General features: G+C 34.2%; 1 protein-coding gene across 9 annotated transcripts in view; it reads right to left on the reverse strand.

Annotated features, from left to right (window-relative positions):
- The window catches only part of ASCC3 (activating signal cointegrator 1 complex subunit 3), a 372,407-nt gene that overhangs the window by 173,481 nt on the left and 172,644 nt on the right, over nucleotides 1-26,282 (reverse strand). For all 9 annotated transcript variants that reach the window (XM_050786660.1, XM_050786663.1, XM_050786659.1 and 6 more), the window contains one exon: nucleotides 26,138-26,209. In XM_050786660.1, the coding sequence (XP_050642617.1) occupies nucleotides 26,138-26,209 (72 nt within the window). The remainder of the gene's footprint in view (nucleotides 1-26,137; nucleotides 26,210-26,282) is intronic.

Consider the following 26,282-nt stretch of genomic DNA (forward strand, 5'->3'; position numbering starts at 1 on the left):
CTTCCATCACAATCAGCTCAACCCCAGCATTCCCAAAGAGCCATTAGTATGATAAAAATTATTTTTTTCATATAGACTACTGCTCTTTTTCAATTTTATCTGGTGTGAATAAAAGCAACTTTACACAACTTTAACACTGTTAACAATCTGGAATATACAATCTGAAGATATTAAGTGTGGGTGCAGTAAATGACTTAAAGAAACGTTTCCCTAGTCCCTGCTTTCAACTAAACTCACATATCTAAATCTCTGGAATCACTAAAGTATTCTGCTTAGGCCTCAAGCAACTCGGAGGTTCTAATCTTTGACCCTCTTCTCAATATCTCCCCTATACTCCTCTGTTAATTACATTTTTCTGGAAGCTAAAACTTTCATGTTTTTTGCAGGCTACACATTTATGAGGATATTCAAAGATTGTATCTAGTCAGGGAATTGATAGGTTCATGTGAGCTGACCTAAGTAAAAGAAAAGATCATTTTGAGGGCTAACAAAAATGAAAAGCAAAATGAGGTTTGGGATTTGACCAGAAAGGAGATAGGGTGACACAAAGGTATCTATACCTCCATAGAGGTATCTCTATATTTAAACCATAATAACCTTATGTCTACAAACTTGTCAAGGTAAGTGTTCCACATATAAGATGCTTATTAAAATTCACAGTAAAATCTCAGATAACAATCATTCAAGAAACTGGAATTCTTAAATAACTAATATTATTTTAGGTACATTCAAAGTAAAGGAGAACAGATAATTTGGAGAAGATAAGAAGTTCCTCAAAATGAAACAAAACAAAAAAAAACCCAAAATGTTTACAGAAAAAAGCACTGCAAGTCATCAGGAGAAATTTAATCAGCTAATTACAGTTACCAAAGGCATAAACCTTGAGATTTCATACTTTATCAGAGCTTCAACTTATTTACTGATACTAATATGTTTTGAAAAGAAATATGATAATAAGACTATTTTAAGGCTGGGCATGGCAGCTCACACCTGTAATCCCAGCACTTTGGGAGGCCAAGGCGGGTGGATCACAAGGTCAAGAGATTGAGACCGTCGTGGCCAACATGGTAAAACCCCGTCTCTACTAAAAATACAAAAATTAGCTGGGCATGGTGGTGCGTGCCTGTAATCTCAGCTACTCAGGAGGCTGAGGCAGGAGAATCACTTGAACCCGGGAGGCGGAGGTTGCAGTGAGCCGGGATGACGCCACTGCACTCCAGCCTGGCAACAGAGTGAGACTGTCTCAAAAAAAAAAAAAAAAAAAAAAAAAAAAAAGAAAGAAAGAAAGAAAGAAAAAGAATATTTTAAAAAGACTACACTAATAGAATTTATTTCAGAAAGTTTTGCAGGTACTGGGACATTCTGTTTTCCTTATTTTTCAACTAAGGAAAACAAATCTCTTGATTTTTGATAGGCTCTCTAGGCTTTCATGGGTAAACATCTTTACTTCATAGGATGTTATGAACTGCCACATAGGTTCAAATTGTGATATTTTCATAATGACTGATATACACTATTTAATGCTAAGATAGAAAATTCTGTCCTGCTGAAGATTCATCAGTTTCAGAATTTGTCAAATTCTATCATTCTATCTCTTACAAATGGTAGGGACATTTCCACTGTAAGTTTCTTCTTAAAGAGCAAGGCAGATTTTTTTTTTCTCTTCTATAAAAATAAATTTTACCACCCAGAAAACCTCATTAACCCCCAAATTAAATTTTAAGAAAACTGAAATTAAAATGAAGTTATTTCTTATTTTGTTAATTCATTCGTCATTCATTCATTCATATGCTTCTGAACATGCATTAGCTAGTAAGTTCTAATAAAACTACCATGAAAATGAGAGACAAAGCCCCTGTCCTCATGGAGATGAGAATCTAGTATGTTGAATTAAATAATCACAAAATATTTTTTACTTGATAAATATTTAGTAGGCATGTATGTGTAAAAAAGAGTTAAAAATAGAGATGAAAATAGACAAGATGTGGTCCCTTCTACGAAAAACCTGTATAATTTAAGGAGAAAGGTAACATTGTACACATAACTTAGGCAGCTGAACCAAAGAGAAGATAACATGTGGATAACGTGGGAACCCTAAACATGGAGCTACTTGGTTTTCTTCATTCATCCATCCCAAGATACTTATGCAGTTCCTACTATGTGCCAAATACTGTACCAAGTGCTTAGTACAGCACCAGGGATACTATGATAACTACGTTGCAAAGATCTAAATGCATACGATACTGTTATGGGGAGAAAATTCTCTGATAATCATTCCTATCATTCCAAGGTTAAAGTTGCATAAAGGAGGCTACAGTAGTATTTGGAATATTTAATTTTGTTATTTTTAGTGTGTTAGCTTGAAGGAGTACATTCTCTTCTAAAGTTTCTCAGAGTGAGACCTAGGGACTACTACATCCAAATCACTGCTGCTGCTTATTAAAATAGATTTCTGGGTCCTCCTTTAAAGCCAGCTGAGTAAGGAAATCTAACGGAGTGATCTAGAAATTGAATTATTAACAACAACTGAAATGACCACAGCACTACTGTGTGAAATTGGTTAATAATTACTACCAACTTAATTTTCCCCTCTGAAGCTGAAAGAGGATTAAAAGGTAAAATAAAACCACGATTACAAAGATGTTTTAAGAATCCCCCTAATAATATCTTTATTTGGCCGGGCGCGGTGGCTCAAGCCTGTAATCCCAGCACTTTGGGAGGCCGAGGCGGGCGGATCACAAGGTCAGGAGATCGAGACCACAGTGAAACCCCGTCTCTACTAAAAATACAAAAAAAATTAGCCGGGCGCGGTGGCGGGCGCCTGTAGTCCCAGCTCCTCAGGAGGCTGAGGCAGGAGAATGGCGTGAACCCGGGAGGCGGAGCTTGCAGTGAGCCGAGATCGCGCCACTGCACTCCAGCCTGGGCAACAGCGTGAGACTCCGTCTCAAAAAAAAAAAAAAAAAAAAAAATAATAATATCTTTATTTACCTATACATATGAAATATCAGGAAATTTTAAGGTATTTTATATAACCAATATAGCACCAACATTATTTCCCAGATGGGCCAGAGTTTTATAATGCTACCAGATTTCCATTCTCCATAATTCAAATGCCACATTATGTAAATCTTGTTGAATTAGCAGATATGGAGAACATAAGGGAAAATAAAATACGACCTAAATCTTCATTAATTATTTCAGTCTTACTTGTCAACTTTTCATTTTGCAAATTATTTTCTACTGCAGCCAAGAGAAATATTAGTTACAACTTAAAGTAACAATTTCTTTTTATTAAAGGATCCATCATGTCAGTGTTAAGTAAAATAAATTTTTTTTTTAAATTAAAAATTTCATGTGTTGAAGCTCCAACTGAAGTCATTACAAGGTTTTGGGTCTCTATAAACACATCTGATTTTATGGTTTTCTAATTTGGTTAATTAACTTAAATAGACTCATATGAAAATTACAAGTAATAGGACAGCATTGTTTCATTTGACAAAAATAACTCCAAATTAATATTAGAAACACTTTTTGGTAACTGAGCAGCAGTTAAATTGGTGTGTGTCATTAAAATAAGAACAGAATAGTAAGATTAAGTCAATAATGATGGCGAATTTAGATTGTTTTATGAAACTGTTAATACTTTTATTTGAGTTTTTAGGTTATGCATTTAAAAGTATTTTATATACTTATTTTTAGTTTCAAAAGGCATTTTTCCTATTGTTTTATTTTTATTATGGAAAAGTTCACATAGAAACAAAAGTAGGCAGAATGTGGTCATAAACTGCAAAAGCCATTTATTTTTAAAATATATGATGGAAGCATGCCTGTACTTGGGGAAAAAAAGTAAGTAAATTTGAGTTCTGGTCCTGTTAGTTGACCTGTCAAAGAAAGTGTTCTTCACATGAGATACTGATTAAAATTAATAAAGGAGTAAAAGCTCAGAAAATAATGATTCAAAAAACTGGAATGCTTAAGTAACACACACTGTTTTAGGATGTATTCAAAGGAAAGATGGACATATTATTTGAAAAAGATTTGAAAATTCTTCTTTGGAGTACTGCTAAATATCAGCGTGAGTTAGAATAAATTATTTAACCTCTTCAATTCTTATTTCCCCCAGAACACACATAAAGAGTTACAATCTATCACAGGATTACTATAAGAATCAAAGGATTAATGTAAGGGAAAACGCTGTGTTTAGTAAAATGGTGGTTCTAAAATTTTAGAAAGCTTCAAAATCACCTGGCAGGCTTGTTAAAAACACAGATTGTTGCTCTTTCTCCCAATCCCCTTCCTGACTAAATAGGTCTGGGGCAACCCACGAAACTGCATTTCTAAGGAGTTCAAAGATGCTAATATTCTTGTCTAGGAACTTTGAGAACCTGTGTCACAGCTGGTAAGTATTAGCACCATTATTAGGGGAATAAACATAAACAAAATTAATCTTGCCTAAAAGATTAAACGGACCAGTATGCAACTGTTATACACTGACCACCATGCACCTATTTTTACTCATTTACATGCATATGTGCATGTGTGTATGTGTATTTAACACTACACAAAACAATTTAAAACACTTCTCCTTTAGCAACCTTTGTAAGGAGGTTGTGAAAGATGAACTAGGAATAAAAAAAACAGTAGGAATATTTAATGTGAAATCTTGAATCAAACCCTCTTTTCTTTTTTTTTTTTGAGACGGAGTCTCGCTCTGTCGCCCAGGCTGGAGTGCAGTGGCGAGATCTCGGCTTACTGCAAGCTCCGCCTCCCGGGTTGACGCCATTCTCCTGCTTCAGCCTCCCAAGTAACTGGGACCACAGGCGCCCGCCACCACGCCCGGCTTATTTTTTTCCATTTTTAGTAGAGACAGGGTTTCACCGTGCTAGCCAGGATGGTCTCAATCTCCTGACCTCGTGATCCGCCTGCCTCGGCCTCCCAAAGTGCTGGGATTACAGGCGTGAGCCAACGCGCCCGGCCGAATCAAACCCTTTTTTCTAGGAATACTGCTAAGAAGTGAAACAATGGATATATCTGAAAAAGACACAACAATATGGCAGATAGATGTCCCACAGAAAAACGTTGCTGAGAAATGATGTTTTACATTATGTGGCACATATGGCATTGGCTCTTGCAAAAAGCTGAGGCTTGGGGTAGGGAGGGTCATGTCCTGGCAGTTAAGGTTTTCATTCTAACCATCACAGTCACTTATCTGTTTTGCTCTCAGTTCTTCTCAACTTTCTTAACCCAGGCTCTTCAAGAGAATTAACCCCTAAAGACCTACATAAATATTGATTTTAAAGTGTGTGGTTCCCTGATCAGCAGCACCAGCAGCACCAGCAGCAGCAGCAGCAGCAGTGACCTTGAGTCAGAAACTGTGAGGGTGGGGCCCAGCCATCTGTTTTAACAAGCTCTCCAGGTTATTCTGATGCAAGTTAAAAATAGAAGAATCCTGTATTAAGGCATTCATTATAAGTTAAAAAATATATATTAGCTTTTCCTCTGTGCATTTACAATAGTTCTGGCAAATACCATCTTCTGAAGAAGTGGGAAAACAGTGTTATATGGTCTGAATGGGAATGCCACTACAGATATATTTCAGATATATTTATTTATATCCCATGACAGCATGTAGGCACAGAATAGTTTCTGCTGCTGTGATTACATTACCACATTTGTATTATCAGGTAGATACAATTTTAAAAGGTTTCATTGTGCATGCTGTAGATCCAAGAATCATCCATAGTTAGACACTACAAGTCACTACAGAGATTTTGTTTTAGATCACAGTGCTAGCCAGCTGAAGACACTCAAGTCATCTGACCATATTCTTACTCTTCTAGTACTTCCTCTATCAAATAACTTTCTATATTTAGTTATCTGACTTCTCAATAGTGAGCAAGGAGCCTGGCATACAGCAAATATTCAATGTGTCTTGACATTCAGCCCAAACACACAAGCCCATCACAGTTAATAATGGCAATTTCTGTTTTTTAAAAATAATTTTTGTCTTTCATGTATACTAAAAACATGGGGTTGTTGTGAGAAATGAGACAATATAAACAAAGCATTTACAATAGTGCGTGGTACATAGTAAGTGATCAATTAATGTTAGCAGTTGTTTATTAGAGTATAATTTTGCTTCTGATAAAATTTAATACACTGTATCAATTGTTTGATAGGGTAATATATTTACATAGTTCAAAATTAGAATTAGAAAGTATAAAAATGTACACAGTGTCTCTACCACCCTTCCCTCTAACCCAGTAGCCAGTATGTTTCTTGTGTGTCCTTTGAGAGTTTATGCACGTATTTAAACAACTACAAATACATAATTTTAATCCCTTTTCACTATATAGTAGTAGATTATACATACTATTCTTTCCTTTTTCACTGAACCATATTATATTGAAGATCTCACATCAGTATAGTTTTCTCATTTATATTTTACAGTTGCATAGTATTCCATTACATAGAAACACCAAAACTTATTTATAACTAGTGTTTGTTTGATGCATTTATGTTGTTTCTAATCTTTTGTTATTAAAAGCAATGTAATAAATAACTCTGTACACAAGTCATTTTACAAGTTTGTGAATATATCTGTTGGATACATTCATAGAATAGTTAAGTCAAAGTATGTAAGACTATTGAACTATGTCCCTATTCTGAATATAATCTGTTTAATTTTGGGGCTTTACTCTTTTCTTATCAATTTGTTGGTCCTCTTTGTATATGAAAGATAGTACACTTTGCCTTTTTCTGTTTTGTGAATATTGTGTCCTAGTCTGTGCTTTATCTTTTGATTTTTACTTTTGATATCTCATTCAACACAGACATAGGTCATTTTTTTCTGTACTTAAATCTATCAGCATTTTTCTCTATGGCTTCTGGGAAATTCACAGACAAGAAAGTGCAAATAGTCATAAATATACAAAAGTATTTTTAACTTCACTAGCACTGTTGTGGCTCTGAAAGCCCAATGGTGGATGTAAACAGAGATGGATCCTGCTTGCTCGCTCTCTCTCTGTCTCTCTCTCTCTCTCTCTCTCTCTCTCTCTCACACACACACACACACACACAGAGATGTCCATAATCTACTGCTAAGTGAAAAACTATCAAGTTGAAGAAAAATTTCCATAATATTATCCTGAGTGTGCTGTTATATTCTAAAGAGTATGTATGTGAATGTATATGTTTGAAAACAGAGATATAGACACCCTCCAAATTAGTTATCTCACAAAATGAAAATGGGATTTGGTGAGGGATGGGGAAACAGAATAAAAAAACATTTTTTTCTTTGTATGTCTTGTATCATTTGTCTTACCAATGGAAGCAAGTCTGTAATAGTTTTTTGTTTGTTTGTTTTTGAGACGGAGTCTCGCTCTGTCGCCAGGCTGGAGTTCAGTGGTGCGATCTCGGTCCACTGCAACCTCCGCCTCCCAGGTTCAAGTGATTCTCCTGTCTCAGCCTCCTAAGTAGCTGGGACTACAGGTGCACACCACCACACCTGGCTAAATAGTTTTTATAATTAAATATCTAAATTATTTTGAACAGGAGAAATAATTGATAACAATGAGGCTATAATAATATATTCATAATATACTGTGGTAATAAGATAGTATATTTGCTATGGTTATTTTACTGCTATGGGTTTTATGGTAGAAAGCCTAAAAAAAACCACATATTTAACAATGCACTTAAAAGGGTGATGATGAAACCTGTGGTCTAAGTGGCGAATTTATATTTTAGTTTACCTGGAAAAGTTTTAGGAAGAAAACAGAGACATGACCTAGCAGAAGAAATCAACAGAAGTTTAAGGGGAAAGTATCCATATGTTCAAAGTTACAGAGAAGAGAGCAAATTCATGTGGTGGTCAATACAGACTTTTTATAGAAATGGACATGTGGACAAAAATAATACCACCTGAAAAGGTAAAACATAACCTCATAAAAAATGGTAAAGGAAATCATTCATTTCAAGGCTCAGAAAAAAATAAAAAACCACAAAAACAAACCTGATACTACTAAAAGAAATACCTGAAAAATTATTTTTATGTTAGAGAAGTATTTTAAACTTAACAGAGAAAGGTCATCATGGTTAAAACAATACTGATTTTAATAAAGGAATACATATCACATGGTCAAAAAATGTGGCTTGAAGTAGTATTTTTAAAAAGTACACAAACCATGGAAAAAACCTAAAGACAATCTTGGAATTGTAATTGATAATTTTAAAGTGGTGGAGTTATAAACATGAGCTCTTGATTCTTTTAGTAAAAAATGAAGATGAGCAGAAAAGCATTGATATCTATATCTGAGTAAACTGAGTTAGTATAAATATGTGAGATAGATCTTTATGAAAAAATCTTAAACATTTTAAAATATAGTTTTGTGGCTACTGAATTACTTGAAAAGTTTATATATTTTTCATAAAATTTCATTTAAGAAATAAAAAAGAAACTCTCATACATACATGGAAGAGATGAACATTACTACTATGATTAAGTAGTTCTTCCTGGCTGCTTCCAGATACAAGTGCTGTGATGCCTTATCCTTTTGGGCATCTAAATAATTCAGATGCCTCTCACTTAAGTATTTATCACTGCCTATCTTTTATTTTTAACTATTTTTGTGCTTGACTTAGTTCCTCTGCTAGTCTGTGATTATCCAACAATTACGTGACAGGCACTGCAGACATATAATGGGCTCGCCTAACACTGGTCCCTGTACTTCTGGAGCTTGTATCTAATTATACGGTGAAGGATTGGAGTCTAGGAAGATCATGAACACAGAAGCCACCATTCATTACATGAACAACTATAAGAGGAAGTAACCAAAAATCAATAAATACAATAATCCAGAAATTAATTAGGATCCTCCCTCTCAAAGATGACAAAGTACTTGATTTTAAAGGTCATAACACTCTAAAGTTCTTCATTGTTGGCCCTTTGGGTGTTATCTCTCTGAACCCTTCCTGTTGTTTAAAACCCCCATGCATTTGTATATTCCTAGGATGTTACCCATGTTTTTCACTTAGTCCTCCTGCCGACTGCATTTGTGTAAATTCTATAAACCTGCAAAGCCCAGTTCCAGTGATCCTTCTCCCATCTCGCCAGGGAAAAGTAATCACTCCCATCACACTTTGTTCATACTTGCACCTTGTGTAATCACAAGCTTACATAGCTCACCCCAGTGTTAGGACTAATCATAAAAGACACCACTTATTGGGTCATACTATGTGCTAGGCCCATTACTAGGTACAATACACATGTTATCTTACTGTTAACCACAGCGAGATAGGTAATTGTATTAGTATTTTACAGAAGAGAAAACTAAAGCTCAGAGCATTTTAATAATTTGCCAGTCATTCAGAAGCAGAATAGGGAGTTCATCTCAGATTTGACATTTCAAAGCCTACTTTCTTTCCATCAAGTTATAGCTCTTCCTTGAATGCTGCCTGAAAGCAGAGCTTATATTTTGCTAATTTTGAGGTCTACATACCACCCTTCCTGCAATCATCCAATCAGTGGATGCTCAATAAATATTGCTGAAATTACAGTGTTAAAAATGGTCAGCTTTCACAAAGACCATTCATTTTTCAGCAGAGATTTGAATTTAAAAGTTTATAAATTACAATAGCTTAGTAGGCTGAGTTAATACTTTTCACTCACAACTTTATTAAAATATGAGGTAACAAGCAAACTTCCAATTACTCAACCAAATAATTTTCATGGATAGGTTTATTTAAATTTAACAGCAAACCTCTCATTGATATTTAATAAATAAAAGTTGCTGCTAAGTCTTTTGATACTGTTGTAGAAATACGTGTATGCATATTTTAGTGCTATTGGAAGGTGTAAAATTTGTGATTTAAAAAAGAAATGACTTATAAGCTATTCTGAAGATTAGCTTATAAGAAAAAATTCCGGACGTTGAGGTCAAAATTGGTTTCTAAATCTAAGCTACCTACATTAAAAATTAATCAAATGTATTCACCAAAATACAGTCTTCCCTTGGTGTCCGTGCGAGACTGGTTTCAGGACCCCCTGTGGATACCAATGCTTAAGACCCGTACATAAAATGGTGCAGTATTTGCATTTAACCTATGCACATCCTTCTGTATACTTTGTATCATGTCTTGATAATATCTAATACAACATAAATGCTTTTTAAATTGTTATTATACTGTATTGTTTAGGGGATAATGACAAGAAAAAAATTCTACGTGTCCAGTACAGATGCAACCATTCTTTTTTTCCTCAAATATTTTCCATGTGAAGTTGCTTAATCCACAAATGTAGAACCCACGGATATGGAGGGCCACCTGTAATGTACTACTGAACAGGAATAAAGAAAGCATCCTTACTTTGGGTAAAGGTAAAAAAAATGACACTACTACATTTGGATTACATCAATAAAACTATCATTTACTAAAAATAAGGCTAAAATGATAAATGTTACAATCCTCTATTAATCATGAGTGTATCAATTCGCATTTAACAACCAGCACTTATTATTAGATATTCTTGGCAACCAATAAAATTACTAAAGTGCATGTTTTTTCTTTAAAGACATAGCCAAACATTTATTAGATACACCATGAAAATATAAACTACCTCAAATAGGGTTAATTTATGCTGCCCTAGCTATATAAGACTGTATAATTCACTGACTAGTCTTCATTCATGAAGTTATGTAAATAAGCCAAGGAAAGTAATCCACAATAGAGAGATGTGTTTCCGCAGCTCCAAGCTATGTGATTAGATCTACACTTGGCAGTTCGGAGCCAGTTCAGGACTCTCATGCAGCTCTTCTCAAGAAACCCAAGCTTTTAAGTGATAAATAGATTCAGGTTATTATTACTGAATTATATATAGAATACTACTCTGAATGTGAAACATTCCTTATCAATTTCACTTAAAAATCATCTTAATATTCATCAGCTTTTATGTTTGAGTTGTGGACAGCTTTAATTGCTATATTTTATTAAAAGAAATCAATAATACTTTACATCTCCTAAAATCTAAAAGATACCTGTTATTAAAAAGTATAATTTAGGGCCGGGCGCGGTGGCTCAAGCCTGTAATCCCAGCACTTTGGGAGGCCGAGACGGGTGGATCACAAGGTCAGGAGATCGAGACCATCCTGGCTAACATGGTGAAACCCCATCTCTACTAAAAAAATACAAAAAACTAGCCGGGCGAGGTGACGGGCGCCTGTAGTCCCAGCTACTCGGGAGGCTGAGGCAGGAGAATGGCGTGAACCCGGGAGGCGGAGCTTGCAGTGAGCTGAGATCCGGCCACTGCACTCCAGCCTGGGCGACAGAGCAAGACTCCGTCTCAAAAAAAAAAAAAAAAAAAAAAAGTATAATTTAAAAAACCAGACGACTAAGTGTACATTATGTACCATGACAGCAAAAATACAAATAGTCATATTTCTAAGTCAACTATAAAAAATATTATCTTACAATCAATAGCAAGACATTATACAATATATTTAGAAACATAAGACATATTTCAGCAGTCTCTGAAATACTAGGACCCCAGAAAATAGAACAAAAAGTATAGTTTATTAAGTATAAAATTTTAAAACAGTAAATGTTTTGAATGCATTTCTCCTTTACTGTAAATTTTTTCTCTAATTAAAACAATGTTTTCTTAAGCATATGTATTTTTTGGAGGTAATATAATTTATGTTATCCAACTGATGCTGAAATAAATTTTCTATACATTCTTAATATGCATTCAATTAATCTGAGATATGAATTCATTTTTGCAACTTATATTTATAAACATAAATAACAATACTATAATGCTACAAATGTGTATTTTATACCTTAATATTTTCTTGAACATAGACTATGTTATAATTTTTATTTGGCATTTATAACACACAAAAGAAAATAAACATAATCATACATATTAATTTTACTTGCTCATAATTACTTATACAAATTTAATAAAAATCAATTTTTTGTTTTAGAAAAATTGGTTAGCAATCTAGACTAACTTACCAAATTCTTACCTGATGCCAGACTAATCTACATAACATATAGACTTGTGCTGAATATCAGCAGTGTTTAAGAGTCAAGCAGACCTATGTTCAAATCATAGCTCAGCATTTATATACTAGGCAAACTTGGGCAAGTTCACCTGCACTTCAATTTTTTATCTGTAAGATGGAGATAACAGTATCTACCTTACAAGGGTGCTGTGGGAACAACAAATAGTAATTAAAAAGTATAGGAAGAAACCTAGCACATGGAGGTGATCCATTTGGTAGGACAAGGTTTAGTTGTTTTACAGAAGTTTTTCTAACATTCACCCAAGATTTATTTGTTAAACTTCCCATTCACTGGGACCAAGACCAATACTGATCTCTCTGTGGCAAGAGGAAAACAAAACTGCACTTCTTTCTACATATAACAATTCGTCAAATATTTGGAAACTGCTATCAGATCTCCAGTACGACTTTCTCTTTCTTGAACTAAACATCACCAGTTCTCAATGCTGTTTTTCATAAATGATGGTTTTTCATGGTTTAACACTAGATGAATTATATGTACTTCATGTTTCTTCAATACTAAAAAGTATACATTCAAGCAAGATAATTGCTGAAGAAATTTTTTAAAAAATTTATAAATGCTTCATGTCTAAAGTGTTCTTAGCTTGATTATACAGTTTAATATGATATTTTCAAAAATATATGAACTTGAACATCAACTCCAGTTAGAAACTTGAAAAAAATTTTAGTAACTTAAAATTACCATGAAACTACAGATCTTTCACCCACACTATTGAAAATTTCCTTAGGCCTCAGATTTTCTAGTTGGAATTTTTAAATTTTTTCTTTTTTTTTTTTTTCTTTTGTTCCAATTGGAATTTATAAACATATTCTCTGAATTGTTTTCTCTGTTTAGGGCATTAAGTGGTTAAATGAAGATGTCAGTTTTGTGGTGGGAAAAAACTTTGAAATGGAAGTGAAGAAGCCAAGGTTCTAGTCTCAATTCCAAAGCATAAGCATATCTCACTTTGGGCATAGTATTTGGCTTAATTTTCTCATCTGTAAATAAGTTGGACTAAGTGAACTTGACGATGCTCTAGAAAATTTAATGACAAAATCAGCATAATGATGATCTATTAAATACCATCTTTGAAATACTTTTCTTATAAAATAAAATTACTAGGGATCTGATCAGAAGATGTTAAAAATATTATTTAATAAATATAACCTACAATTTAGGAAAAAATTAGAATATTATCCATTTTAACTTTTAAGTAACTAATATAACTCAACAGTATTTTTGGCAATGATTCAAACCATAAAGACAATATTTACATCATGATATGAATTTAAGATACATATATATGATGATTATAGAGTATATCTTCTTTATATCATATTTTATGGTAAGTTTTTGATACACTCATAACTGTTATTTATGTTAAAAGCATTTAAATTGAAAACTTGATTTTGTTACGGGTTTTTACATAAAAAGCATTTAGCCAAACCAACAAACTGAGGTGTGCAAGTTTTGGTCTGTATAATGAATATAGTATGAATTGTGAGAATCTTTATATACAAGGAGTTCACAATTAGAGAGAAAAAGTAACAAAACTGAGGGTGGAAAAGCTGTCAAAAAAAAAAAGCTTTCAAGCTCAGTGCTGGTTTGTAGAGTTGGTGCAGCGTTTTCAGTTACAGGTCTGTCTTATTATATATGCAAATAATTGACTTTACACCGGATTTGAGAAAATGGAGGAATCACAGTTGTTCAATGACTAAAAGATATTATGTTTGAAACCATATAGTGCACCTAATCAGTATTCACTCAGTATAGACAATCAGTGTTCAAGCTGGGATTTTAGGACCAAAAGGGAAAACTGCTGATTTGCTTGGTCCAATGCATACATGACAAAGTAGATGACCAAATCCATTTCTGTAACAAAAATGAAACTGATACTCCATATGTGAAATATGTCTACTAACACCACAGAACAGAAATTACTGATTTTTATGTAAATTATGAAAAACTAATGCTGTAAGGAAGCAGTTAAAAAATTTTTTAAGCTGTAGAATTTGTTCTTCCAACAAACTCTTGTAGCAGCTCAATATATTTAAATAAATAAATAAATAAATAAAAGATTAAAGCAACCAAAGTAGATCTGAGAGAAACCCACATCTCTTTTCTCACTTCCAAATAGCACACTTCTCCCTACTCCTAACCTCATGACAGCAATTCCTGTGACACCTCAGAGCACCTTGAAGCAGTCTAAATATTATAGGTATAGGAAGAAATCTTCTAGTGGAAAGGGACTGCTGAAAATTATATTTGTTCTTGGATAAAAGTTTGAAAATTCTAAAATCTCATCATCCCTTTCATTTTCCTGAATAATATTTTTGGGAAAAAAATTTGGGTAAAAATATTCATTTAAAAATAAAACAGGCTAGGTAGGTGGCTCATGCCTTTAATCCCAGCACTTTGGGAGGCCTAGGCTGGAGGGTCACTTGAGGCCAGGAGTTTGAGACTAGCGTGGGTATCAAAAGGAGACCCCACTCTCTAGTATAAATTAAAAAAAAAAAAAACCTGGGCACAGTGGTACATGCCTGTGGTGCCAGACACTTGGGAGGCTGAGATGGGAAGCGGCTTGAAGCTCAGGAGTTTGAGGCAGCAGTGAGCTCTGATCATACCACTACACTCTAGCCTACGTGACAGAGGAAGGCTCAATCTCAATCAATCAAAAATAAAACAGATTCATTGTTTCTAAAGAGTTTATAAAACCATTCCCTACTAAAGGGATGAGGTTTGTTTGCAGAAACAGTTAACTCCAAGTCTGAGAAGTGGAAGGTACAAAATTAGATCTTAGAAGATCCTATTGTGCAAAATGGTAAAAACCAGAAGCTAGCATGAAGGGGCTTCCACTGGTCAAATTTGGGTCAATATTATTTTCAAAGTAAATAGTATAGTGATAGACTGTACCACTTTCAAGATATCGACAGAGATGTAAATTATCAAAGTCCACAGAGATATAAATTCATAAATAGGAGAAAGGAAGTTAGTCCATATGTATAGTGGGATGAAGGAAATGATGAAGTGAGAAAATCATCAAAAGATGCTAAAATGAATGGGTAAAAGTTTGATGAGGGGCACTATATATTTAGTCACAAAAGTATCTCCTCCATTTTTAGAAACAAAGGGGAAAACAATAACTTTATATGGAGAAACTTAGAGGAAACAACCTTTAACAAGTGATAAAAATGAATGTCAGCAATGCTGGACAAATCCAGTAACATTTACTACCTGGTGTGAAGTAGTACAACATAACATCACTTCTGTTGTACTATTGTTACAAAACCAATAGGGCTTAATCATGAAGGAACTTTAGACAAACTCAAATTGGGAGTCATTTTACAAAATAATTGATATATGCTCTTTGAAAAATGTCAAAGTCAAATCCAGTAAGACAAAATAAGGTCAAAGAACTGTTCTAAATTAAAGGAAACTAAACGGACATGATAAATTAATGCAATATGCAATCTTGGACAGGGATCTTGAACCAGAAAAAAAATTATCTATAAAAGACATTATTATTATTCATTATTAATACAGATGCAAAAATCATCAACAAAATACTAGCAAGTTTAGTAGACCCTGTGTGTCCCTTCCAGACACCTTGGGTTTTGTTGGAAGATAATCCTCCCTTAAATTTCTGGTGTTCCTACACATCCAGGGCCTGCTGAGTAACAGAAACTAAAGTGCTAAACAGACAGAGAATGTCTTCACTTCCCCAGAGCCATTTTCTCCAATTCAAAGGGTTAAAAAAAGCCTAGAGACTCCTTTCTTATCTCCCAAGGAGTCAACTGCTTACATTCCAGGATATAGGCCTTCCTTTCCTTCCTTAAGGGAGTCTGTGAAAGGTCCATAGTAAAAGATAAGGTCCCTGCATGGCCAATTGGTCTACTTTTTTTTCTCTCCTCTCTTTCTCTCTCCAGAGGAGAAGATGAGCAGATGTGCCCATAGCTCCTATACAAGCTCAGAGTTTCATAATTTTGGAGTACCTCTCCTGTGGTGCAACCCACGTACATGCAGTAGCTGGCTCTTGCCATGTAGATAGATCAGCGAGGAGGTGAAACACGGTCTGTACCCTGACAAAGGTGTCAAAGTTAGCCTATGGCAGGCTACCTTTTAGCATGCAGGTAGGGCAACATCTTAGACACTTCATAGTTTCAAATTTATTTAACAGGTCTCTCTGACTGTATTTCTGGAGCAGTTACTAATTTAAATGCTGTGCTATTTAGAAATGCCCACTTTATTTGTCTTAGATAGCTACAGTACTGTAGATGATAGCTATACTTCTCATCTACTCATTTGTAAAACAAAGAAGAAATGAGATGAGATCTAAGACTATTATTCTCTTTAAAACAGAACCTTATTTTACAATATTAAATATAGACACATGATTTCTTTCTTCCCACCCCCTCTCACTTAAATATGCTACTATGGATATAGACCAATGGAACAGAACACAGCCCTCAGAAATAATACTACACATATACAACCATCTGAGCTTTGACAAACTTGACAAAAACAAGACATGGGGAAAGGATTCCCTATTTAATAAATGGGGCTGGGAAAACTGGCTAGCCATATGTAGAAAGCTGAAACTGGATCCTTTCCTTACAACTTACACAAAAATTAATTCAAGATGGATTAGAGACTTAAATGTTAGACCTAAAACCATAAAAACCCTCGAAGAAAACCTAGGCAATACCATTCAGGACATAGGCATGGGCAAGGACTTCATGTCTAAAACGCCAAAAGCAATGACAACAAAAGCCAAAATTGACAAATGGGATCTAACTAAACTAAAGAGCTTCTGCACAGCAAAAGAAACTACCATCAGAGTGAACAGGCAACCTACAGAATGGGAGAAAATTTTTGCAATCTACTCATCTGACAAAGGGTTAATATCCAGAACCTACAAAGAACTCAAACAAATTTACAAGAAAAAAACAACCCCATCAAAAAGTGGGCAAAGGATACGAACAGACACTTCTCAAAAGAAGACATTCATACAGCCAACAGACACATGAAAAAATGCTCGTCATCACTGGCCATCAGAGAAATGCAAATCAAAACCATAATGAGATACCATCTCACACCAGTTAGAATGGCGATCATTAAAAAGTCAGGAAACAACAGGTGCTGGAGAGGATGTGGAGAAATAGGAACACTTTTACACTGTTGGTGGGACTGTAAACTAGTTCAACCATTGTGGAAGACAGTGTGGCGATTCCTCAAGGATCTAGAACTAGAAATACCATTTGACCCAGTCATCCCATTACTGGGTATACACCCAAAGGATTATAAATCATGCTGCCATAAAGACACATGCACACGTATGTTTATTGCGGCACTATTCACAATAGCAAAGACTTGGAATCAACCCAAATGTCCATCAATGACAAACTGGATTAAGAAAATGTGGCACATATACACCATGGAATACTATGCAGTCATAAAAAAGGATGAGTTCCTGACCTTTGTAGGGACATGGATGCAGCTGGAAACCATCATTCTCAGCAAACTATTGCAAGGACAAAAAACCAAACACTGCATGTTCTCACTCATGGGTGGGAATTGAACAATAAGAACACTTGGACACAGGAAGGGGAACATCACACACCGGGGCCTGTTGTGGGGTGGCGGGAGCAGGGAGGGATAGCATTAGGAGATATACCTAATATAAATGACGAGTTAATGGGTGCAACACACCAACATGGCACATGTATACATATATAACAAACCTGCACATTGTGCACATGTACCCTAGAACTTAAAGTATAATAAAAAAGAAAAAAAAATGCTACTATGAAAACAAACAAAAAATTGATAAAAACAATAGCTACAGATAAAGACAGGACAAATTTATAATGGTTAATCATATTTGAATGTTGTTCTCCTTTTTTCACATTGAGAAAATACGTGGATAATTGTATCAGATTTCCTTGGCATATAAAATTTCATATTCAGCTTTAATAAAAAATACTATCTATTCAATTTTATCAAATGATTTATCTAAAAATGTAGTCAACAAATGCTTATGGTAGCAACCTAACTTATTAACTATATTTACCAATGGCTTAAGTCCAAATATCAGGTGGAAAGCAGCTAATAAGGAGATTCAATACATCATTCTCTAGAATGAAATAAATAGCTGTCATAAAAACTTCTAATAATATAATGTAAAATACTCCCAATGGATGTTTAGAGAATTTTCTACAACTTTATAAAGACAGAAAAATGATTGCAAGCAGTCAAACATTACTTTAGCATGACCAAAGTCTATATTTAAACAGCACTAAAAATAATTCAAATAAATAGTATAAAACAAACATTTAGAAATTAGGTTTCATTTTTACCAAAATAAATAAAAATAACAAAAGTGTAATGTATTTGACAGAAGTGAATCTTTTAAAATAGACTCAAAGGTCCTTTTATATTATTTAATTTGACAATTATACATGTGTATATATATATTAAATTACACATATATGCACACTGTAATATGATATTGTAATCACAAAATCACATAAATTGCCAAATAATCTAATGCATTCAACTCTTAAACCAGAACTATCTTTACTTTTATGTAGCAAGTCAGAAAACATGCATTTACGCATTGGCTACATGCACATAAAGCACATATATGCAGGGCCCAATAGCAATATTTGCTTTCATGCAAGACATTCCGCAGGTGTGAAACAAAACAAACTAAGATAAAAATTACAAAGTGCTATGGTAAAAAAAAAAGTACCTAATTAACAAGGCAAAGCAACTAGTATTATCTTCACATTTTGCTGCTTGAGAGATAAAGACGGATAAAGAGGGGAATCAAAGAATACTTAAAGAATGAAGAAATGGATGGAAAAGTTGGTAACTTCTATAAGCAATTTATACTCACGAGACACATAAAAAAAGAGATAATGCTAATACATAATAGAGGCAAAGACTTGAAGTGAATGAAACATTAGCTTCACTGTCCTGGTTTAAATCTGGTTTTATGTAAGTTCCTTGATGTCCAACAATGTAACTATATACACACACACACACACACACACACACACACATATATATATAAATTTCAAGAAAATAAACAAAACTACTTGTTTTGCTTCCAATTATTTCCAAGATTATGCACAGCATTTTCTTTTGATATTTTGGGTAAAACTTAAAATGGGAAGATAAGAATGAAAAAAGAACACTGTACGCTTACATACCTAGGATATCCAATACCCATCAATACGACAATTGGAACTGAGGTGGCCAAGAGGTAAAAAGAAATATTGTTTGCCATCAGCAGAAAGGCTGGTAATCTATAATTATTAGTCAGTTTTTAAAGGTGATTTCTTAGAAACAGAAATGTCTACTAACAACTTATAAACAATGAGGAAAGAGAAAATATGACACACATCTAAACAAAGGCTGATGTTCAGCATTAATACAAGGTTGAAGAAGACGTTTTTCTCTTTAATATCACAAAGCTTTTTATTACTTAAAACTGAAGGTAGATTTTGAGTAAGAAGCTGCTAAGAATTTAACTTTTTAGAGAATATGGAAAAGAACCTAAGTTAACTTACTAAATATGCCATAATCTCTAAGGAAGTTTCTAATTTCTTTTCCTATAACTGTAACAAAGTTTGTACAACAAGAAAAATCTCAACAGAGTTAAGGCATTAATTATTTTCCCATTCTGCAAGTTACACAGGAGGAGGGGAATTATTAACCGGAATGATAAAGCTGTACTTGCATTTGGTAACACAAAGAGAAGCTTACAAATGAGACGTTTCATTAGTTTGAGCAGATGGATCAAAATTAAAGGCTGAATCGCCAACTTTTGATTTCCCAATAGCCAAGAAGAGCTTGAAGTCTTGCAGAGTAGGACTGTTGAAAAGTCAACATGAAAAGATTTTCTCCATCTGTCATCACACATGCCTGAGTGGAACACAACTGCCTCCTACTGTTTTTAACACTTTTAAGGCAAAGCTGCACATAAAATCTATTAAGTACATGAGCACACAAGTTTAGATCACTAAAACCCATGGAATAGTATGATCAAAGAATATCAGCATGGTGTTTGAACATGAAATTTGTTTTAATCCAAATAAGGAGAAACAAATTGAATTCATTTGTATATTTAAGATAAAACTGTTAATTTTTCGACTAAGAAGTGTTTAGTTGCCTGAGAGTCACAGTTCTTTTGTTTTCAAATGGACACATACTTGAGTCTTCTAACTAATTGTTTGAAATGTAGCTCTTCTGATAAAACCAAAGTACTTAAGGAAACCAAACCAGGAAGAAATCCAAGATACTGAACAACTTGAAGGCAAGAAAAAAGCAAATTCAGAAGACTATTGACTAGAGATTTTTTTTTTTTAACTGCTTGTGGGGGAGAAGGGGCAGGCAGCATGAGGTAGTAGCAGGAAAAATTCAATTAGTTCACTTAGACTAGAATAGACTGCGTATTTCTTACTGCTGTACACTGTATTACTATAACTGCTAAGATAACAAAATAGAGCTAAAGTTTACGTACACAGCCCCACAAGAAATAACTTGATTTTCCTTAATAATAAAGAAAAGCATATTTATGAAACATGTAATTGGGTGCTTAGAAACAATGCACTATCATTGACCATTGTTATTGGTAATATTGTTATTAACCATGACCACTGTTAATAACAATGCACTAATATGTAGTTAGTTATATCTATAACGAAATTCCAGAAGCAACTCTGTCTCTCTCTCTCTCTATATATATACATACACACGCGCGCACATAGTATACATACATAATTTACTGTACTTACATGTATAACAAAATATTTAAACAGAAAATAATCTCAGAATGACACACACATATAGTTAGGCTTCTCAGTCATCAGAGTTAGAATAATAAAATTGAAGAGTTGATTTGGCTGTCAGTTTTTTAGATAACGTGAAAAAATGTTGAATTATATATTTTCCGACAGATGGATGCATACAAATCACCTATTTAAAGTTATCATTTGAAACCTTATACAAAGACAGCTAGTGACTGGGATAACATTAACTTCAACCTCAATTCTTATGAGTTAAAAAAAAACAAACACAACTCAAAAACTCTATTCTACTGGGAAGTTCTTTGTTGACCTTCTAATACAAGCAGAGGACAGAACACTACAGCTTAGTTAAGGTCTCTCTTCAAGGAGATTAAAAAAGAAAAAATAATCCTTTACGGGGTTCTAAGTTCCTGAAAACAAACCTCTAAATGAGTCTCAATAATCAATGACTACTATGAAGCACCAGTTCTTGTGTGATGGAATAAATCAAGGGTTGCCAACTTTGTTGAAATAGGTATATTTACCAAAATCAAAATGTTTAACAGTCATGCTTTCCAAGTACCTACTCAGCAATTTTCTGTGCTGGACATACTGCAAAGGCATTCAGCAGAAGCTGCCACACAGTAAGCTAATTGATTTGAGGTCAAATAGTATTGGCAGATCCACCTGCAAACAGAAAACTTAAACAGAGCAAGCCTTTTCAGAAGACTGATACAGAGAGAGAGATTTCAGTTTTGGGCAACTTTTATAAAGTTAAACATACAATGGAGGTAATTTCAAGAAATGAAAATGATAGAACTTTGTTCTTCACTTATGTTGCAAAAGAGCTCTTAAGTTGAGATGATTATATGAATGTAAAAGACCATTGCCTTACCAGCTTAGTACTTAAAATCTGAAGGCATTGGCCTGAGCATCTGTAATACTAGCAACACCAGAAGCAAATTTCAACTAGTGGACCATAGTCCTGATGCGTTTCATATTTCCTATCATCCTCATCTCACTAAGTATGTTAAATCTTTGAAGACAAGGCAATTCATCAAAATCAAATCATATTTACCACAGACTTCCCATGTATATGATGATATACTGAGAACTAAATCAACAGTATTTCCTTATAACCCAGTCTTTTGTGGTGGGACCTGTCCTGCTGGGACACAAAAAGTAAAAGGACAACATTGTAGAAATCAGAAGAACTGATTAAAAATTTTAAATATAATCCCTTCATCAAAGCATTTATTCACATTTTAATGCTATCATTTCTATTTATTGTTCTGTCATATTTTTGAATGAGAAAAATACAACAGATTAGATAAATTATAGGAATAAAAGAAAAAAAATTAAAGGAATAAAATGCATCAATAAAATGGAAGCACAAATACCAACAGAAGCTACCTCTGGTAGTGGAATTACCAGTGATTATTTTTTCCCCTTCATGTTTGGTTTATGGTATGCCTAAGGATTAGATTTAAAACTATTTATTTATTCAGTCTCCTTTGTATTAATGTATTTATTTATTTATTAAGAGTATAACATTTTATGAAAAGATAAAAATTAAAGTTTACCTCTTTACTAGGGTAAAAAACAAAAGTGTGCCAGGCAGCTATTACTAAGATAGGAGAATTATCATAAAATTGTCTATTTAAAATTAAGAATACTTTAGAGGTTCATGATGATTGTCCCAATGTAGATGACGCTTTTTACAGTATCCCAAAGCATTGTCCAGCTATGGTTAAAAGAAGGGTAGCTCCTTTGCAATTCAGTCTATTTCACGGTAGAAAAATTGTAGTTCCTGTATCTAGCTCTCTAGAACTTCCACTCATTGGTTCTAATTCTCTTTGTGCAAAATAGAACACACCTTCTTTCATATGACAGCCTTTCCAATACCACCACTTTCAACCAAACCCCACCTGGGTTTTCTCTTCTGCAATCTTAACATTCCGGTTTCTTTTGACCATTAACTCAAATTATATGTATTCCAAACTTCTCATAATTGTAATAACCTTCTCTTGAACCTCTATTCTCAAAATATGGTACAAAATGACCACAGTACTTGGTAACAAGCCAAATTACAATGAAGTTTTCACCTTCCTTGATTTGAACTTTTTTCCCTCTGATAATGACATTTAAGGTGTCATTAGTTTTTCAAAGTGTATATAATACTTGTTTGAATTAAAGTGAATTTATTCAACTAAAATTATCATTTTTTCCAAGACAATGTTTCTTTAATTTATACCTACGAAATATGTTATTTGAGTTTAAATGCAAGAATTTATATTTATCCATAAGAAATTTTAGTATGTTGAATTTGAATACTGCCCAGTTGAGATAAATTTATATCTTGGTTCTTTCTTAAATGATGCCCTAATATTCACTATTGGTAAATTTTACATACATTTAGATGAAATAAATTCACTAGGAAAGATATCTGAGGGGTGCCTCAAGCGACATCCCTCTAAACAACACTTTTCAACCAGGGGCACTTATGTACCCCAGAGGACATCTGGTAATGTCTGGAGACAGTTTGGGTTGTGATATCTGGAGTGGGGAAAGCCACTGGCATCTACTGGGTAGAGACCAAGGATGCTGCTAAACAACTTACAGTATACAAGACACACTTTTCATCCCCCAAAACACAATTATTCTGTACAAAATGTCAATATTGCCAATGTCAACAGGCAAAATACATATCAACTGGCTAGGAAACATATATTAATCCTATTTAAATCACATTAAAAAAATTCAGGGGCTACAAGGTAATTTATAGATTCAATGCCATCCCCATCGAGCTACAAATGACGTTCTTCACAGAATTGGAAACAACTGCTTTAAAGTTCATATGGAACCAAAAAAGAGCCCGCATTGCCAAGACAATCGTAAGTCAAAAGAACAGAGCTGGAGGCATCACGCTACCTGACTTCAAACTATACTACAAGGCTACAGTAACCAAAACAGCATGGTACTGGTACCAAAACAGAGATATAGACCAATGGAACAGAACAGAATCCTCAGAAATAATACTACACATCTACAGCCATCTGATCTTTGACAAACCTGACAAAAACAAGACATGGGGAAAGGATTCCCTATTTAATAAATGGTGCTGGGAAAATTGGCTAGCCATAAGTAGAAAGCTGAAACTGGATCCTTTCCTTACTCCTTATACGAAAATTAATTCAAGATGGATTAGAGACTTAAATGTTAGACCTAAAACCATAAAAACCCTCGAAGAAAACCTAGGTAATACCATTCAGGACATAGGCATAGGCAAGGACTTCATGTCTAAAACGCCAAAAGCAACGACAACAAAAGCCAAAATTGACAAATGGGATCTAACTAAACTAAAGAGCTTCTGCACAGCAAAAGAAACTACCATCAGAGTGAACAGGCAACCTACAGAATGGGAGAAAATTTTTGCAATCTACTCATCTGACAAAGGGCTAATATCCAGAACCTACAGAGAACTCAAACAAATTTATGAGAAAAAAACAACCCCATCAAAAAGTGGGCAAAGGATATGAACAGACATTTCTCAAAAGAAGACATTCATACAGCCAACAGACACATGAAAAAATGCTCACCATCACTGGCCATCAGAGAAATGCAAATCAAAACCACAATGAGATACCATCTCACACCGGTTATAATGGCGATCATTAAAAATCAGGAAACAACAGGTGCTGGAGAGGATGTGGAGAAATAGGAGCACTTTTACACTGTTGGTGGGACTGTGAACTAGTTCAACGATTGTGGAAAACAGTATGGCGATTCCTCAACGATCTAGAACTAGAAATACCATATGACCCAGCCATCCCATTACTGGGTATATACCCAAAGGATTATAAATCATGCTGCTATAAAGACACATGCACACGTATGTTTATTGTGGCACTATTCACAATAGCAAAGACTTGGAATCAACCCAAACGTCCATCAGTGACAGACTGGATTAAGAAAATGTGGCACATATACACCATGGAATACTATGCAGCCATAAAAAGGGATGAGTTCGTGTTCTTTGTGGGGACATGGATGCAGCTGAAAACCAGCATTCTCAGCAAACTATTGCAAGAACAGAAAACCAAGCACCGCATGTTCATACTCATAGGTGGGAATTGAACAATGAGATCACTTGGACTCGGGAAGGGGAACATCACACACCGGGGCCTATTGTGGGGATGGGGGGAGGGGGGAGGGATGGCATTGGGAGTTATGCCTGATATAAATGGCTAGTTGATGGGTGCTGATGAGTTGATGGGTGCAGCACACCAACATGACACATGTATACATATGTAACAGACCTGCACGTTGTGCACATGTACCCTAGAACTTAAAGTATAATAAAAAATTTAAAAAAGAAAAAAAAATAGTACCTGCCTCCTAGGTTGCTGAGAAAATTCAATTAGTAAGTATAAGATAATCTTATCAGTTTCATACATTTATGAAGAACTAGAAAAGGTTAGCTACCATTATTATTGCTAGTATACAACTTAAAATACTTGTGATTTCCTAAAAAGTTATTATTAAAACCAAGCGCAATCTCCAGAGATTAGTTATGAATGTGATTTTAAAACTATTTCCTAAAAATAGAAAAAATGCCTCATGAATGCTCAGTATTCCAATGTTCAAGGAGGCAGTGTTCCATGCTCTCAAGTCCAAATCACCTTTGATTTATTTTGTATACTGGAGTTGCAAACAAGATTTAGTCTGGGAAAAAGAGGTTTCACTACTCTTAAAAGGAATTTAAAAACCTAAGGGCCAGGAAAACACTTTACATGTCATAAAAGGCTCACTCTGTTTTAAGAAATGACATAATAAAGTTATTCAAAGAACCATGAACAACTGGGAAGTGGCCAATTTTTATTTAAGCAATTATTATCACTTCACTTTGTCTTTAACGATCTTGATGTGAGTATACTGAACAATGGAGAATTAAAGAATAAAAGTGCTTAATTTCTAAGCACCATCAAACAATACAAAACTTTATTACATATATTACATCTCAATTGATATTGCTTCATGAAAACAGTAAGAATATAATATTTAAAATTAAAAATGGCAAACAAAATAGCATGACCTATCAATATTGGGATAATATCTATGAATATTTTTATGACTTACCCATTGGGCTAAAGCAGTTATTAATAATTAGAACCTCTGAGTCATTGCCTCAGAATTAAAAATTTTCTTCTGAAGAGCCTAAAAATTAATAATTTTTATCACTAAGCACTCTCTAAAAGCAGGATAAAATAAACCAAGTGTACCTGGTGTCCAGCCTTTACTTGCTTCAAAACATTTTCATAACATACTTCATCCATGTTATTCAACTGCTGCATCTTAAAGATTTTAAAACATTAAAAAAAATCAGATGAAACAATTATAAACTTTCTAACTACAAATAAAATTTTG

This window comes from Macaca thibetana, chromosome 4 (assembly GCF_024542745.1).
Source record: "Macaca thibetana thibetana isolate TM-01 chromosome 4, ASM2454274v1, whole genome shotgun sequence".
Taxonomy (NCBI): Eukaryota; Metazoa; Chordata; class Mammalia; order Primates; family Cercopithecidae; genus Macaca; species Macaca thibetana.